Genomic DNA, 14696 nt, shown 5'->3' on the forward strand with positions numbered 1-14696 from the left:
AAATTTGAATGGATGAATTAGCGAAAGCCGAACCGTGAATATGCGGGAGCGGCTTCACCGCAGCCTCTACCACCGCCTGCCCGAGACCGTGCAGACGCTGCACGCCAGGGCGGTCACGCGGCTGCAGAGTCAGGTGCGAGCGACTCGTACACAAACACTTCGATCAGGCCTGTCAAACTTGGTTTTCGTTACGGGACGCATCGTAGTTGCGGTTGCCCTCCAGGGGCCGTTTATAACGATGAAAGCATCGAACCTACAATTCCATTGCAACATGCTGGCAATTTTTTGTCTTTTTGTCTTGAGTTTGTTGTCACATTTCTGTCGGGCCAATTATATATTACTCGTGCACTCACTGTAGTAGTCTCACCATGCTGCACTATTTGCATATCTGTTGTTGACCAGTACTGGCCACTCATGCCAGAGTAGCATCTGCTCCATTTGCACACTGACTGAGGAGTATCTGCAACATTTGCACAATCAACATTGTTACAGACTATCGTACTACTCGCTTGAAGTCTCGGCGCTCTTTGCACAATGGTCTTTGCACCGGACTACTGCAATATCAGTCATTCGAACTGCTCTAAGTTGCACCGGACTACTGCGATATTAGTCATTCGAACTGCTCTAAGTGCTAGAGGACTCTGCATCTCTTTGCATAATTGTCAAAAAATAAATAAATAAATAAAATAATTATAATAATGTACCGGCATTACCAGATAACTAGCAACCCTTTATTGGTCAGTGACTGTTTTTCTCAATGTCTTGTCTCAAAAGTGTTCTCTGTCAATTGACTGTCTGTTGTCGTACTAGAGCGGCTCCAATTACCGGAGACACATTTCTTGTGTGTTTTTTGGACATACTTGGAAAATAAAGATTATTCTGAAGATGGCACCAAAGCACTATGTTTGTCAAAGCAAAATTCTTAAACAAATTTCAACGCAATTCCTTGACAGCAAATTTCCACAAGAGAGCGGCAACGCGCTATTTTTGTCATCACAAAATTTCTCAACCCAATTCAAAAATAGTTCCATGACACCAAGATGCCACAAGTGTCATGGGTGTGTGTTCCGGGTTGTGTCTTCCCCCCTGTTTCACACACACCTGCTCCTGTGAGAATCTTCACCACCTGTGCCTCGCTCACCCTAATTACCCCTTGTATTTAACCTTGTGTCTCATTCCCTCTCGTCGCCAGTTCGTTGTACCTTGTCGTCGCGTTCCAGCATTCCTTGTTTCCACGTCACAGACTCACAGTAAGATTTGACCCTGTTCCGATTACCGACCTCGCCTTTTTGCCTCATGTTTTTGGACACTGTTGCCTTTCTTGGATTGCCTGCCTGTGTACCGACCTATGCCCGTATATTAAACCTCTCTTTTTGGAAACTATCCATTTGTTTTGGAGTCGTGCATTTTTGGGTCCTATCCTCTGTTCCGTTCATGACAACGAGATGGTGTCAAAGCAAAAGTGTTATTGCTTTGAGAGTTTTCACCGAATAACGAAGGATAGGTTCCACCCCAAAAATTTGAATGGATGAATTAGCGAAAGCCGAACCGTGAATATGCGGGAGCGGCTTCACCGCAGCCTCTACCACCGCCTGCCCGAGACCGTGCAGACGCTGCACGCCAGGGCGGTCACGCGGCTGCAGAGTCAGGTGCGAGCGACTCGTACACAAACACTTCGATCAGGCCTGTCAAACTTGGTTTTCGTTACGGGACGCATCGTAGTTGCGGTTGCCCTCCAGGGGCCGTTTATAACGATGAAAGCATCGAACCTACAATTCCATTGCAACATGCTGGCAATTTTTTGTCTTTTTGTCTTGAGTTTGTTGTCACATTTCTGTCGGGCCAATTATATATTACTCGTGCACTCACTGTAGTAGTCTCACCATGCTGCACTATTTGCACATCTGTTGTTGACCAGTACTGGCCACTCATGCCAGAGTAGCATCTGCTCCATTTGCACACTGACTGAGGAGTATCTGCAACATTTGCACAATCAACATTGTTACAGACTATCGTACTACTCGCTTGAAGTCTCGGCGCTCTTTGCACAATGGTCTTTGCACCGGACTACTGCAATATCAGTCATTCGAACTGCTCTAAGTTGCACCGGACTACTGCGATATTAGTCATTCGAACTGCTCTAAGTGCTAGAGGACTCTGCATCTCTTTGCATAATTGTCAAAAAATAAATAAATAAATAAAATAATTATAATAATGTACCGGCATTACCAGATAACTAGCAACCCTTTATTGGTCAGTGACTGTTTTTCTCAATGTCTTGTCTCAAAAGTGTTCTCTGTCAATTGACTGTCTGTTGTCGTACTAGAGCGGCTCCAATTACCGGAGACAAATTCCTCGTGTGTTTTTTGGACATACTTGGAAAATAAAGATTATTCTGAAGATGGCACCAAAGCACTATGTTTGTCAAAGCAAAATTCTTAAACAAATTTCAACGCAATTCCTTGACAGCAAATTTCCACAAGAGAGCGGCAACGCGCTATTTTTGTCATCACAAAATTTCTCAACCCAATTCAAAAATAGTTCCATGACACCAAGATGCCACAAGTGTCATGGGTGTGTGTTCCGGGTTGTGTCTTCCCCCCTGTTTCACACACACCTGCTCCTGTGAGAATCTTCACCACCTGTGCCTCGCTCACCCTAATTACCCCTTGTATTTAACCTTGTGTCTCATTCCCTCTCGTCGCCAGTTCGTTGTACCTTGTCGTCGCGTTCCAGCATTCCTTGTTTCCACGTCACAGACTCACAGTAAGATTTGACCCTGTTCCGATTACCGACCTCGCCTTTTTGCCTCATGTTTTTGGACACTGTTGCCTTTCTTGGATTGCCTGCCTGTGTACCGACCTATGCCCGTATATTAAACCTCTCTTTTTGGAAACTGTCCATTTGTTTTGGAGTCGTGCATTTTTGGGTCCTATCCTCTGTTCCGTTCATGACAACGAGATGGTGTCAAAGCAAAAGTGTTATTGCTTTGAGAGTTTTCACCGAATAACGAAGGATAGGTTCCACCCCAAAAATTTGAATGGATGAATTAGCGAAAGCCGAACCGTGAATATGCGGGAGCGGCTTCACCGTAGACTCCCTCACCTCGCTGTGCAGCTGGGAGAGCGTCTTGGCCAGTCCTGTCTCGGCGGTGTCGACCAGCCGACTGTAGGCGCTGTGACAGAGGCTCTTGATGCTCTCCTCCTTGTACTTAAACTGCAAGAACAGCACCGTTTGTTTTTCAGTTCGGGGTGGCCGCTTTAGAGCGCCGCGTTGTTGGCCGAAATTTTAGGCGTTGACACTTCTGACTTGCACATACGTGACTCGCTCCCACTTCTGCCACACACGCACTCACCTTGCTAAGCAGCTCCGACATCCTAGCGGCGAGCTGCGTCTCGGCCGTCTGCGGCAGCTGAGCGTACAGGCTGGATGCCATCACTTCCCTGCCGCTCTGCTTGTACTTGTTCTACCGGAGTGAACTCAATGTCATTGGAAACACACACACACACACAGTGTTCCACGTGTGTCCATTACTTGACTCAGCAGCTCAGAAAGTTCTTTCGCACGAAGTGTCTCGGCCGTCTCTGGCAGCTGATGGTACAGAGCATTGCTGGCCGCCTCCTTTCCTGCCGCTTTGTACTTTACCTACGAGCGCACGTGCACACACGCACACGCACACACACACGCAATCATAATCAAAGGACTTGAGGAATTAAGGCTGGGCAATATGGCCTTAAACTACAAATTTCTAATTTGTTTACCAGAAAACTGATTTTCTTTCCCCGTTCGCTTACAATATATAAAAGGCAAATGACATTAGTACTAGTCAAAACAAACACGTCATGAAGGAAAGGGGAGCTTTACAAGCCCCAAAAATGTGTTTGTGTACAAACACGGTGCCCGAGGGTCACATGACGCACCCTGACATCATTTAGCGGCATACAAGTGAGACGAGGTATCCTGCTGCACTGATAAAGCGGCCAGAATAGAATAGAATAGTTTTGCAAATTTATCTGAGAGTGTGTCACACACTGAATACACACCAGTGGTGGGAAGTAACCAAATACAAATATTTTGTGACTGTACTCAAGATTTTCCAGGTGACATTGTACTTTACTTGAGTATTGATTTTTATGATGACTTTTTACTTTTACGCCCTACATTTGAAAACATATATGTACTTCCTACTCCTTACTTTGTCAAAATAGGCCCGTTACTTTCTTCAACCTCCGCAGATGACGACTTGATTGAAAATAGAGAGATGGAAGATCAACCGAGGTTCAGATCTTGTATGATTGAGATTTTGGGATCTTGGTTCAGTGGGTGGGAGAAGCAGCAGTAAAACAGGCCAAAATCCAGATGTCAGGGGGTGATGCTGGCAACTAACTGCATACTAAACAAATGCGAGAGTGTAGAAAAGAGTGCCAAATTGTGTAGGATGTACTTGAGTATTTATTTTTCTGACCCCATTTAGTCCCTAAATTCAGCCTAAAAAAGCACAAGCGTCTGACAAATAAAATGGTAACTTCTTGTTTTCATCTTTGCATCTTCATCTGATAGTTGAAGGTCGAGTGAAGGTGACACGTTTCTGACCTGGCTGTGAGTGTCCGCCATGTCCTTCACAAAGCGAGTGTCCAGAGTTTCAGGCAGCACAGAGAACAGAGAGTTAGACAGATCTTCTTTGTCCTTCTGGTACTTGCTCTGTAAACACATCGTCAAGCTAACTGTGAGAACAGTGAACGGGATAGTCCAATCAGAATGTGCGCCACAAACACATCGCAATTGTGGCTATAGCTGCCATGTCGGTTTGTGGTGCGTTCAGGGTCCTCACCTGGCTCTGTAATTTGGACATCTGTTTGGCAAAGTGCGTCTCTGAGGTCTCAGCAAGGACTGAGTACAAGTTCTTACTCATCTCTTTCTTCCCATCTTCTTTGTACTTCACCTACGGCACACACGCAAAGTACATGTTTAATTACATGTGTGTGTGTTTGTGTGTGTGTGCGTGTGTGCGTGCGTGCGTGCGTGTGTGTGTGCACGCACTGCTCACCTGACTGTACAAGTCTGTGAGCTGTTTGGCCGACACTGTATGTGTGGTTTGAGGCATCTGGTGGTAAAGTGTCCTGCTGGCCTCCTGCTTGTGCTCCTTCTTGTAGGCCACCTAAACCGAGACGGCAGAAGAAATTGAAGTTCTGGACTGGGTTGCTGGTACTCACTGACTGGGCTCTGACCTGACTCTGCAGCTGTGTTACGTCTTTAGCATGCCGAGTCTCCAGAGTGTCGGGCAGCTTGGAGTACAGACTGTCGGATGCTTGTCTCCGGCCCGCCTCCTTGTACTTGTTCTGGAACACACAAGTCAAAGTTAAGGCCCGTGGACAAGATCCGGCCCTTATGGTTGTATGAACTGAAGCACCACACCATTTTATTTGGCCCGCAAAAGCAAATCATGTGTGTCGACTTCCACGATTCTTGCTAAAATCGGTACCGGTATCGGTAAAATAGCTGCACTGAGCATTAACATTTCTGTATGAAGTCTTCGTGTTCAGTAAAGAAAGCAGATCACTACTCGCAGCAGTCTGTGTCCTTTGTCTTATTGGACTTATTGGACTTATTGTTTATCTACAACATAATTTGGCAAGCCAGCCAGGAGAGGATGCACCAAGCCAACTGATTACATCCTGTGAGACATTGCAAAAATATGGCTGTAAAAAGGTAATCTTTTGTTACCATTTATGAATTCACTTGGAGTTCACGCAGAGTGGAGCGATGGGGTGTTTCTGAATGCTCCTCTAAAAGAGGCTTTTAAAGTTTTTCAGTGGACAACTGTAAGTGGTGCCGGACGGTTTTGGGTAAAGATTTAACTCACACAGAAGAGCCCCAGTGTAGAATGATTAGGAAGTAGCTTTTGTCTTTATGGACCTTGTTTTTTGCATTAGTGCACAGTCATGTTGGAAATGGAAGACCTGTTCCCACAAAGACGGGAGTATGGAATTGACCAAAACATTGGCCCTTTAGTTCCAGTGAAAAGAATGTTTCAGAGTATAAAGACAGTTTGGACAATTCCATGCTCCTAACTTTGAGTTTGGGTATGGCCCCAAAACAATTCTGGAACAATGCTCAACAATTCCTAAAAACATACTCCTAAACCTTGCAGAAAGCCTTCCCAGAAGAGTAAAAGCTGTTATAGCTGCAGGGTGCATTGACATCATATTAAGAATGGATGTCACTTAAATTCCTATGCGACTAAAGGCATGTGAGTGAATACTTTTGGAAATAAAGTGTATGTAGTTTTCCCCACTGGTGCCAAAAAGGCAAACATAAGTACGATGTGCAGCGTAATGAAAACAAATCTGACAGCGCTCTTTTAGATGAACATCACAAGGTTCTGTAATGTCAGATCCTCAGTATCCGCGGATACTACTGTTGTGTAGATTAGAAGGTATACAGTACCTCACTTTGGATCTCTGACACACTTTTGGCAAACTGGGTGTCATTGGTCTCTGGGAGCTGTGAGTAGAAGCTGATGCTCTGCAATCTCTTGCCGCTCTCTTTGTATTTGTTCTGAACAATCAAGAAGCTCCCTCCAGTCACACAATGGATGCAATGAATATTATTATTCCTGCGAAACAAACAAGTTGGTACCTCGCTCTGAATCAGCGCCACCTCTCGGGCCAACTGCGTCTCTGAGGTGTCAGGAAGCTGAGAGTAGAGAGGCAACGTCATCTGCTTCTTGCCCACAGCTTTGTACTCTTTCTGTACAAGGACAAGAATGGGAGCGCTTGTTTGAAGGGAAAAAGGTAAAGGGTGATTGCGATGAGAATTCCGGAGAGAGACAAAAAAGCAGGACTGACTTCACTCTGCAGTGCGCCGGCTTCTTTGGCGTGTTTGGTCTCCAGGGTTTCGGGCAGTTTGGAATACAACGACGCTGCAGCCCGCTGCTTGGCCTCCTGCTTGTACTTGGCCTAAAACACACACACATGCACGCACGCACACAGATGAGGCCTCTTATCAGCCTGGCTTCCTATTGGCTGATATTTTAACCCTCCATGACATCTGCGGAAGGATTTGACCTCCCTGGCGTCTCCTCTGCAGGTCCAAGTGGGTTCATCACAACCCATCTCATGGTTCTGTGCAGCAGTGGGGGGACTCGAGTCAGTGATTTGACTCAAGTCAAATTAAAATCGCCAAGTTTAAGACTTGGGACTTTGTTCGCTAAAACTAATGAAAGAAACTCATGGTCTGCGTTTTTGAAAACTAAATCTTTTTAAAAGATTTAGTTTTGTTTCATGTGATCTGGAATTTTGTTTTCCTCTCTTGTTTGGGTCTTTCTTGTCTGGTCATCATGTCTTTGTCTCCACCAATTCTGATCAGTCCTGCTCCCCTTGTGTCAACCAATCAGCTCTCTCCGGCCGGTTGTGCCTTGTTCCTGATTTCTGTTCACTCGTTCTCAGGTCATTGTCCTACGTCTGTGGTGGTCAGTCTGTTCCCCATGTTTCATTGCTACTTTTATCATTGTTTTTGATTGTGTTATAGTTTTTGGATCCTGCACTTGTTTTCTTTCATTTGCCTTTTCATAACGTGATTTTTTTTTTTTACATTCAATGGAACTTTTTTGACTGCTTCCTTGCACTTGGCTCCACCTGATTTTTGCCTGAACTCCACTAGGACAAACCTTAGTTGTGGAAGAAACGACATGACCTGGTATTCATGAGACTCAACTTGACTTAGACTCCCACCTCTGGTTCTGTCTCATACGGTAATCACCTGGCTGTGCTTGTCGGCCATGTCTTTAGCAAACTGAATGTCGGGCGTTTGTGGCATCAAAGAGTACAAGGAGGTGGACATGTCCTCTTTGTCTCTCTTGTAGTTGGCCTGCGAAGTGAGCAAAGGTCATGAAAACGAAGAATGGCCGTGTGAAGATGTAAAAGAACATGGACGGTGGATGACCTCGCTCTGGATCTCCGACACGTGCTTGGCAAACTGCGTCTCTGGCGTCTCCGGGAGGAGGTGAAAGAGGGACGAGGACACATCCTTGTTGCCCTCCTTGGATTTCACCTGCAGGGATCAAACAAAGACAAAGAAGAAAAAAATCATATTAGACATTTTGACATAATTGAACTACACAAATGTCCTAAGTCAGAAGTTCATCTATATTCCTTTAACGACAACTATGTCCAAATTCTGGACAGAGAGGACCACAGGTTCACTGGTTCAAGGACCATTAAGTTAAATTTAGTTTGACAGCAGAGGAGGAGGATGGGGAGTAGGAGGATGATGAAGAACAGCAGCATTCATGCCGGCATGGGATCACCTGACTCTGGAGCTCCGTGAGCTCCTTGGCCCGCTGAGTTTGGAGCGTCTGATGCAGGCTGGAGAACAGAGAGGACGACATCTCCTTCTGGGCGCCCGCCTTGTACTTAACCTGCAGGGACGACAATTATACGTCACACTGCACACTCACACATGGAAAGGATGAAGTAACACATGTGAGAAATGTAGTAACAAGTGCAACACATGCAGTAGCACGTGTAAACAAATTTAGTAACATTTAACATGTAATACATGTCACATGAAACACAGGTAACACACTTAGTAACATATTTAACATGCAGTATCACGTGTAACAAATTTAGTAACGTGTAATAAATGTAGAAAAACAAATGTCCTATGTAAATAATTATTGATTGACTGATTTTGTAACAAACATAACAGATGTATTAACAAATGCAACAAATATGACACATTTAATAACATCTGTAACAAATGTAGTAACCCGTGGAACAGAGCTGACCTCACTCTGCAGCTCTGCGACACTTTTAGCAAACTGAGTCTCGGCTGTTTGTGCCAACTGAGAGTAGAAACTCTGCGATAGGCTTCTCTTCGCGTCCTCTTTGTACTTGATCTGAAGGACAACAGGAGCTCTTTCACGACTTTATGCTTGAATCAAGACCATCAATATGAATACAATTGTGCTTTGTTGATATATGGGTCATTTTCATATAATTTGAATAAAACCGGGAAAGACAAAAAACTAATAATAATTTCACATTTTTTTAATGCTACCTTGGTTTTCTGTGTAAATGTCTCCCATGCTGCAACAGCCACACTTAAAGTCCTATTACCAAAAGGTTATGGATGATTTCCAATTTTAGGCATTCATAATAAAGGCAATCCTTATTGATGGAGCAAATGGTGCCGGTCCATAGAAAACACCTCTTGCATAACGGTGCTTCTTGCATGACTTGCATGCCTTATCCTGGGACTTAAGCTCACAGATCACCCCTGGTGAATTGCAACATCATCATGAGGCTCTCACCAGTGGCGTTAATGGTAAAGTCAGCTTGAGTGATTTATCACTCAAAGGGTCCGTCTTTAGACGGACCCTTTGTAAAAGAAGCATAAAATGGAACTCCTTTCACACTGACAACAGGAAAAGGCAAATTAAAGAAAAGGAGAAAATTCCATCCATCCATTTTCTGAGCCGCTTCTCAGGTTTACAATTACTGTAACATCTATGGTAATTCCCATTAGCTGGTGAATGGAGTTTCTCACGATAGGTTAACATTAACTGAGTGGATTTTCATTGGTGTGTTTGAAAGCACCTCACTCTGCATGTGCGTCATGTCTCTGCTGAAGATGGTTTGTAAGGTGTCAGGTAAGCTGGAGAAGAGGCAGGTGGGCATCTTCTTGCCACTCTCCTTGTACTTGACCTGGCAAACGACAACAACGCTACGTTGCCGCTCTGCGCTCGTGCTCATTGCGGTCAACGTGGGGCAGCAGACAGGAAGTTACCTCGCTGAGCAGCTCGGCGGCGTCCCTGGCGTGCTGCGTCTCCATGGTGACGGGCAGGGCGGAGTACAGAGAGCTGTGAAGCTCCTTCTCACCCGCCGACTTGTACTTGCTCTGCGACATTGACGAGACGCTACGCTTTACCTTGGGATACAGGTTTCATTTGTGTAAATAAATAGGGCTTTACTGTCATCTTGTGGTATCTGTAGGCAATGATAAACCTGTTTTCGGGGTGAGCGGCCTCATTTACGTACAGATTTTTGTTATTCGCGGCAGGGCTCGGCCGGCGGTCCCCTACGAAGGGTGGCCGTTGGAGAGTCCATGAAAAATTTACTCGCAGAGTCAAAATTTAGCGGCCAAATGGGACCAATTAGGGACAATCTGGAACATTCTTACATACGGTATGTACAGTATAACACGTCATTGCAAGTTATCACTCCCAAGTCAGTCGTGTCCACGTTTTTTGTCAAGCCAAAAGACATCAAAACTGGCTTCGATTTGTGTGATCTTCCTAAATGTCAAATGTGGTTTTGCATGTTGAGTGCGCCGGTGCCACCTCGCTCTGCAGCTGTGACATGCGCTTGGCCAGCTGAGTGTCCCAAGTTTCTGGGAGGCGATGGTACAAACTGCTCTGCAGCTTCTGCTGCACACCTTCTTTGTACTTCACCTGCAACGTGCTCACACACACAGACACACACTTGTCAGCTCCAACAACACACAAATACTGAATCCCTCACTTTCAGCTTCACAGTTTGGTCGCCATAGCAACTGCAGTTCTGATCCAGTTCAGGAAATTTCAGAGTAAAGGTCCTGAGAGGAAAAAATGCAAAACATCTAAAGTTGTCAGCATTTTAGTTTGAGTTTCTTTATCAACAACACATGCACGCACGCACGCACACACACACACACACACAGACACACGCGGTACCACAGTAAGGCTACGTTCACACTGCAGGGCATGTGCGAGGCGGCGTGTTGACGGAATTGCGGCCCCCGTCTCGTCATGACGCATTTGTGGCAATTTCAAGGATTTTGTGAAACCGAAGCCAGTATTTATCAGTTGTAAATCGTCTTCTTTTCTGCACTGACTGTTTTCTGCTCCTTCGTCCGCCATTGCCGTTTTGTGACGTCTGTCTATTTTGTCGAATAATTGTGACATTTGTCAAATTGACTTGCAAGTGTGAACGTAGCCTAATTCATATCTGTAGCAATTTCAACCAAAGCGTCCCAGATTAACTCTTGGGTTCCAAAATAAGGTTTCAAGGCAAATCTGAGGGTTTCAAAGAAGGTACTGTTTTCAAAGTAAGATGTGAATGGATGCGATTAGGGTTTCAAAGGTGTGGCGCGAGTACCTGACTCTGCAGGTCTGAGATCTGTTTGGCGTGTTGCATGTGGAGCGTTTGTGGCATCAGCGAGTACAAGTTGACGCTCATCTCCTTCCTGCCGTCCTCTTTGTACTTTACCTGCATGAGCCAAAGCAACTTGTCTTGTAGTAACCCAATGAGAAGCTCAAGAGAAATTCACCGTGAGAGAAGTGCACCTCGCTCAGAAGCTCCGAGACGTCTTTGGCGTGGACCGTTTGAAGAGTTTCAGGCAGCCGGTGGAACAAAGTGGACTTGAGTTCTTGCTTGTGAGCCTGCGCGTATTTCAGCTGCAGGAGAGGATGTTGAGCACGATCGATTGGGGACGGCAAACATTTTTTATTTTGGGGCCCTCTGTTGCGACTGATAATATTGATTATTGATCATTCATTGTTGGATTTCCCCTTGAGGGATTATAATGAGCATGATAAATTAAACAAAAACGATTTCGCCAGAGTGGACTGGGGTTGATTTACATAACTTCACCAAGTGATAAAGCATAAGGTAAGATACTGAAGATCACGTAGGCCTAAAAAACTGCAACTGCAAGAATAAACAAAGTGCAACAACAAATACAATCACATGGATATGAAGCAAGGAACCTGAAACAAGGTGACAAAAATGGTTGAAAAAACAAAAAAACGTTAAAAAGTAGGTCTTAAAATAGGTAAAAATGTGCAAAAGCTTTCGACAAAATGTTTTAAACAACTAGATGGCCGCAACAAACGTCACAATATCCGAACACCATCCATTCACATGGGTTTCCCTGCAGTGGACGGACACGTTCACTGCTCTTGTGGGACCCCTAGTGGCCGTGGGCCCTAAACTGGCGCTTAGTTGGCTTGTGCCTCGGGCCGCCTGCGATGGATGAGATGGTGAAGGTTGACTTTACCTCACTCTGCAACGTGGACGCCTCTTTGGCGTGCAGCGTGTCCAGCGTGGCGGGCAGGCTGGAGTAAAGCGACTCGGACACGTCCTTCTGAGCCTGCTTGTATTTCACCTGCCAGCGCAAATCGTATCATCATCGTCATAATCATACACACGAGGTGTCCATATAGTCTCTAATCAGTCACAGTGATACCTTGACTGAGCTCAATTCAAATCAGTTTTCACCACGGAATTGAATTGAAATGTTCCAGCACCCCCAAAAATTTTTTTTGTTTTAATGATGAAAAATGTACTGGAAACATAATAAAGAGAATGTAAATGAAAAAAAAATTGTTTTATGACGTTTAATTAGTGTACCTTGGGACAAGCCAAAAGGCACAACAACTGTACTGTTGTTTGTGCGTCTTTAAGGGGCGTGGCCTAGTGAGGATCTTGGCCCATTAGTCTTTGTGTGATCGTCTGGTTGTGAGTTGTGACCTAAAGCAGCTCCTTGTGAGTGTTTTCACTTTGTATTTGTCAGTTTGTCCTGTTCAATAAATGACTGAATGTGCTTCAGCGATTGCAGTTCTCCTTGCCCACATGCCAGGGCATCGCAGTACCTAATTTTCTCCATTTTTGTTTTTGTTTTACTTCACTCGATCGGCAGCATATCTCACACTCATGCGTAATTCAGATTGTCACTCTCAACACAAAGCATACATTTCAAAAACTTGTAAGTTGGGGCACTCCTAAGTCAAGGTATATATGTTTTTATTGTTTTAATTGTTAAGAGACTTTGTTGACACCTGGTATTATGAACAAAAAAACAAACAACTGCATGTAAAGCAACTACTTATAGGAGACCTGAGAAAAATAATTCGACATCTCAAATCTAAAAATGTGGTATGATGCAATCCATAAGTAATCTTAAAAAGTAAATCATGTACAAAAGTCTTGAAGAACTTTTGGACCCGTCGCACCTCACTCTGCAGGTCGCAAACGGTTTTAGCAAATTGAGTCTCCGCCGTGTCGGCCAATCGGGAGTAGAGACTCCGAGAGAGCTGCTTCCTGCCGCTCTCCTTGTACTTCCTCTGTCACAAACAAAAGAAACCCTCGAGAAATATTACTACTATCATCTCATCTACAACACTTTCCTGTAACATAAACTGATGGAATGTCAATTTATAGGAAGTGTTGTAATGTAAAGAGCGCTAACGATAGCGTTCACAAAAATGTATCACCTCGCTCAGGATGTCCTGCAACTCTTTGGCCAGCAGCATTTCTGACGTGTCGCTCAGAGTGGAGAAAAGGCTGTGGGACATCTCCTTCCTGCCGCCCTCTCTGTACTTATTCTGATCCACACACGCACGTTTCAGACATGCGACTTACACGATGCACAGCTGATGTCCGTGCACACACCTCGCTAAGCAAACGCGTGGCGTCTTTGGCGTGTTGTGTGTCCAAAGTGTCGGACAGAGTGGAGTAGAGACACTTGTTCACTGCCTTCTTGCCTTCTTGCTTGTACTTCACCTGCAGGGAGCAAAATGTGTCAACAAAAGTGTTGTGGCGAAAAAGTTGAACTGGAAATTGTTCTTACTCTGTGAACAAATTTACAACTTTTTCAGACCACAATAATGAAGTTGGTTGCGCATAAATCCGATACAAAATATGAGCATGTGCACTGCAAACATGCCAAATTTTACCTCGCGCCTTAGCTCATTTCTCGTGAAAACATCTTACTGTAGTTATTTTAAGACAGCTTTGACTTTTTTCCAAAATTTTCAACATGACAAAAAGATAGAGATATAGAGATATCTTTTTAGATCTTTTTAGATAGAGATAGAGAAAAGATAAGATAGAATATCTTATTTGGAGAATCTTATTATATCCAATCATACTAGTTCTATTGGCAGGTTTTGCCACTTATTTTAAGGACAAAATGTCGTTACTTGTGTTGAGATAATTTTTTCCTTATAAACACTCACATTCACTCGCTCATTGCAAGATATTAAAAACTCCTAATAGGAAGAAATAAATAATTGCCCATAAGATCACTCCGTTCCCGAATGCCCGCCGAGATGGCAAAGTTTCCGATTACGGCAGCCAGTCGCTCATCCTGTGGACTGAGATCAGGTGGTCCTTGTCCTCCTCGGTTGATCCTTTTCTTTTCCCTGAATCCGCCCTGAGATCAAAACACTTTTTCTTTCTTCTGCACCACAGTGCGGCCCTCAGCTGCAATGGCGCCAGCAGCCTCTGTGATAGTGACCCGGGTACTGCACGTTCCCACACCAGACGAAACGCTTCGAAAAAGTGTCGTTCTCTTTGCCAACACCTGACACGATAATCTTCATTTCTTCCATTGTGAAATGTGTTCTTGTAAATGTTGGAGCCATTTCTCACAACTTCAAACCTAGTCACCTCCTGGTTCTGATTCCCACGCACACACGGGTGCGCACCCCTCATGAATCCGACGCGCGGAACGTTTCGATGCATTTATTAGTGAATGAGGCCAGTGTGGGTGGACTTGTCTTAAGTGTATTGCAGGACTGTACCTGGCTCTGCACCTGTGAGACTTCTTTGGCCAGTCTGGTGTCGGTAGTTTCAGCCATGTGATGGTACAAAGTGCTCTGGTTCTTGTGCTGAACACTTTCTTTGTACTTGACCTGTGGACCAGCGCCAGCG

At 44.7% G+C, this 14696-nt stretch overlaps 1 protein-coding gene across 5 annotated transcripts in view; it reads right to left on the bottom strand.

Moving 5' to 3' along the window:
• The window catches only part of LOC133396271 (nebulin-like), a 44263-nt gene that overhangs the window by 21220 nt on the left and 8347 nt on the right, over window positions 1-14696 (bottom strand). For 4 of the 5 annotated variants that reach the window (XM_061665911.1, XM_061665915.1, XM_061665913.1 and 1 more), the window contains exons 14-37: window positions 14567-14677; window positions 13434-13544; window positions 13256-13366; window positions 12995-13105; window positions 12040-12147; window positions 11327-11437; window positions 11139-11249; window positions 10343-10453; window positions 9790-9930; window positions 9600-9707; window positions 8789-8899; window positions 8309-8419; window positions 7945-8052; window positions 7762-7869; window positions 6849-6959; window positions 6640-6750; window positions 6448-6558; window positions 5229-5339; window positions 5048-5158; window positions 4832-4942; window positions 4594-4701; window positions 3535-3645; window positions 3356-3466; window positions 3106-3216 (exon numbers count right to left, since the gene is read on the bottom strand). In XM_061665911.1, coding sequence (XP_061521895.1) covers window positions 3106-3216; window positions 3356-3466; window positions 3535-3645; window positions 4594-4701; window positions 4832-4942; window positions 5048-5158; window positions 5229-5339; window positions 6448-6558; window positions 6640-6750; window positions 6849-6959; window positions 7762-7869; window positions 7945-8052; window positions 8309-8419; window positions 8789-8899; window positions 9600-9707; window positions 9790-9930; window positions 10343-10453; window positions 11139-11249; window positions 11327-11437; window positions 12040-12147; window positions 12995-13105; window positions 13256-13366; window positions 13434-13544; window positions 14567-14677 — 2679 coding nt within the window. The remainder of the gene's footprint in view (window positions 1-3105; window positions 3217-3355; window positions 3467-3534; window positions 3646-4593; window positions 4702-4831; window positions 4943-5047; window positions 5159-5228; window positions 5340-6447; window positions 6559-6639; window positions 6751-6848; window positions 6960-7761; window positions 7870-7944; window positions 8053-8308; window positions 8420-8788; window positions 8900-9599; window positions 9708-9789; window positions 9931-10342; window positions 10454-11138; window positions 11250-11326; window positions 11438-12039; window positions 12148-12994; window positions 13106-13255; window positions 13367-13433; window positions 13545-14566; window positions 14678-14696) is intronic. The other variant, XM_061665912.1, reaches the window with a different exon arrangement.

This window comes from Phycodurus eques, chromosome 21, assembly GCF_024500275.1.
Source record: "Phycodurus eques isolate BA_2022a chromosome 21, UOR_Pequ_1.1, whole genome shotgun sequence".
Taxonomy (NCBI): domain Eukaryota; kingdom Metazoa; phylum Chordata; class Actinopteri; order Syngnathiformes; family Syngnathidae; genus Phycodurus; species Phycodurus eques.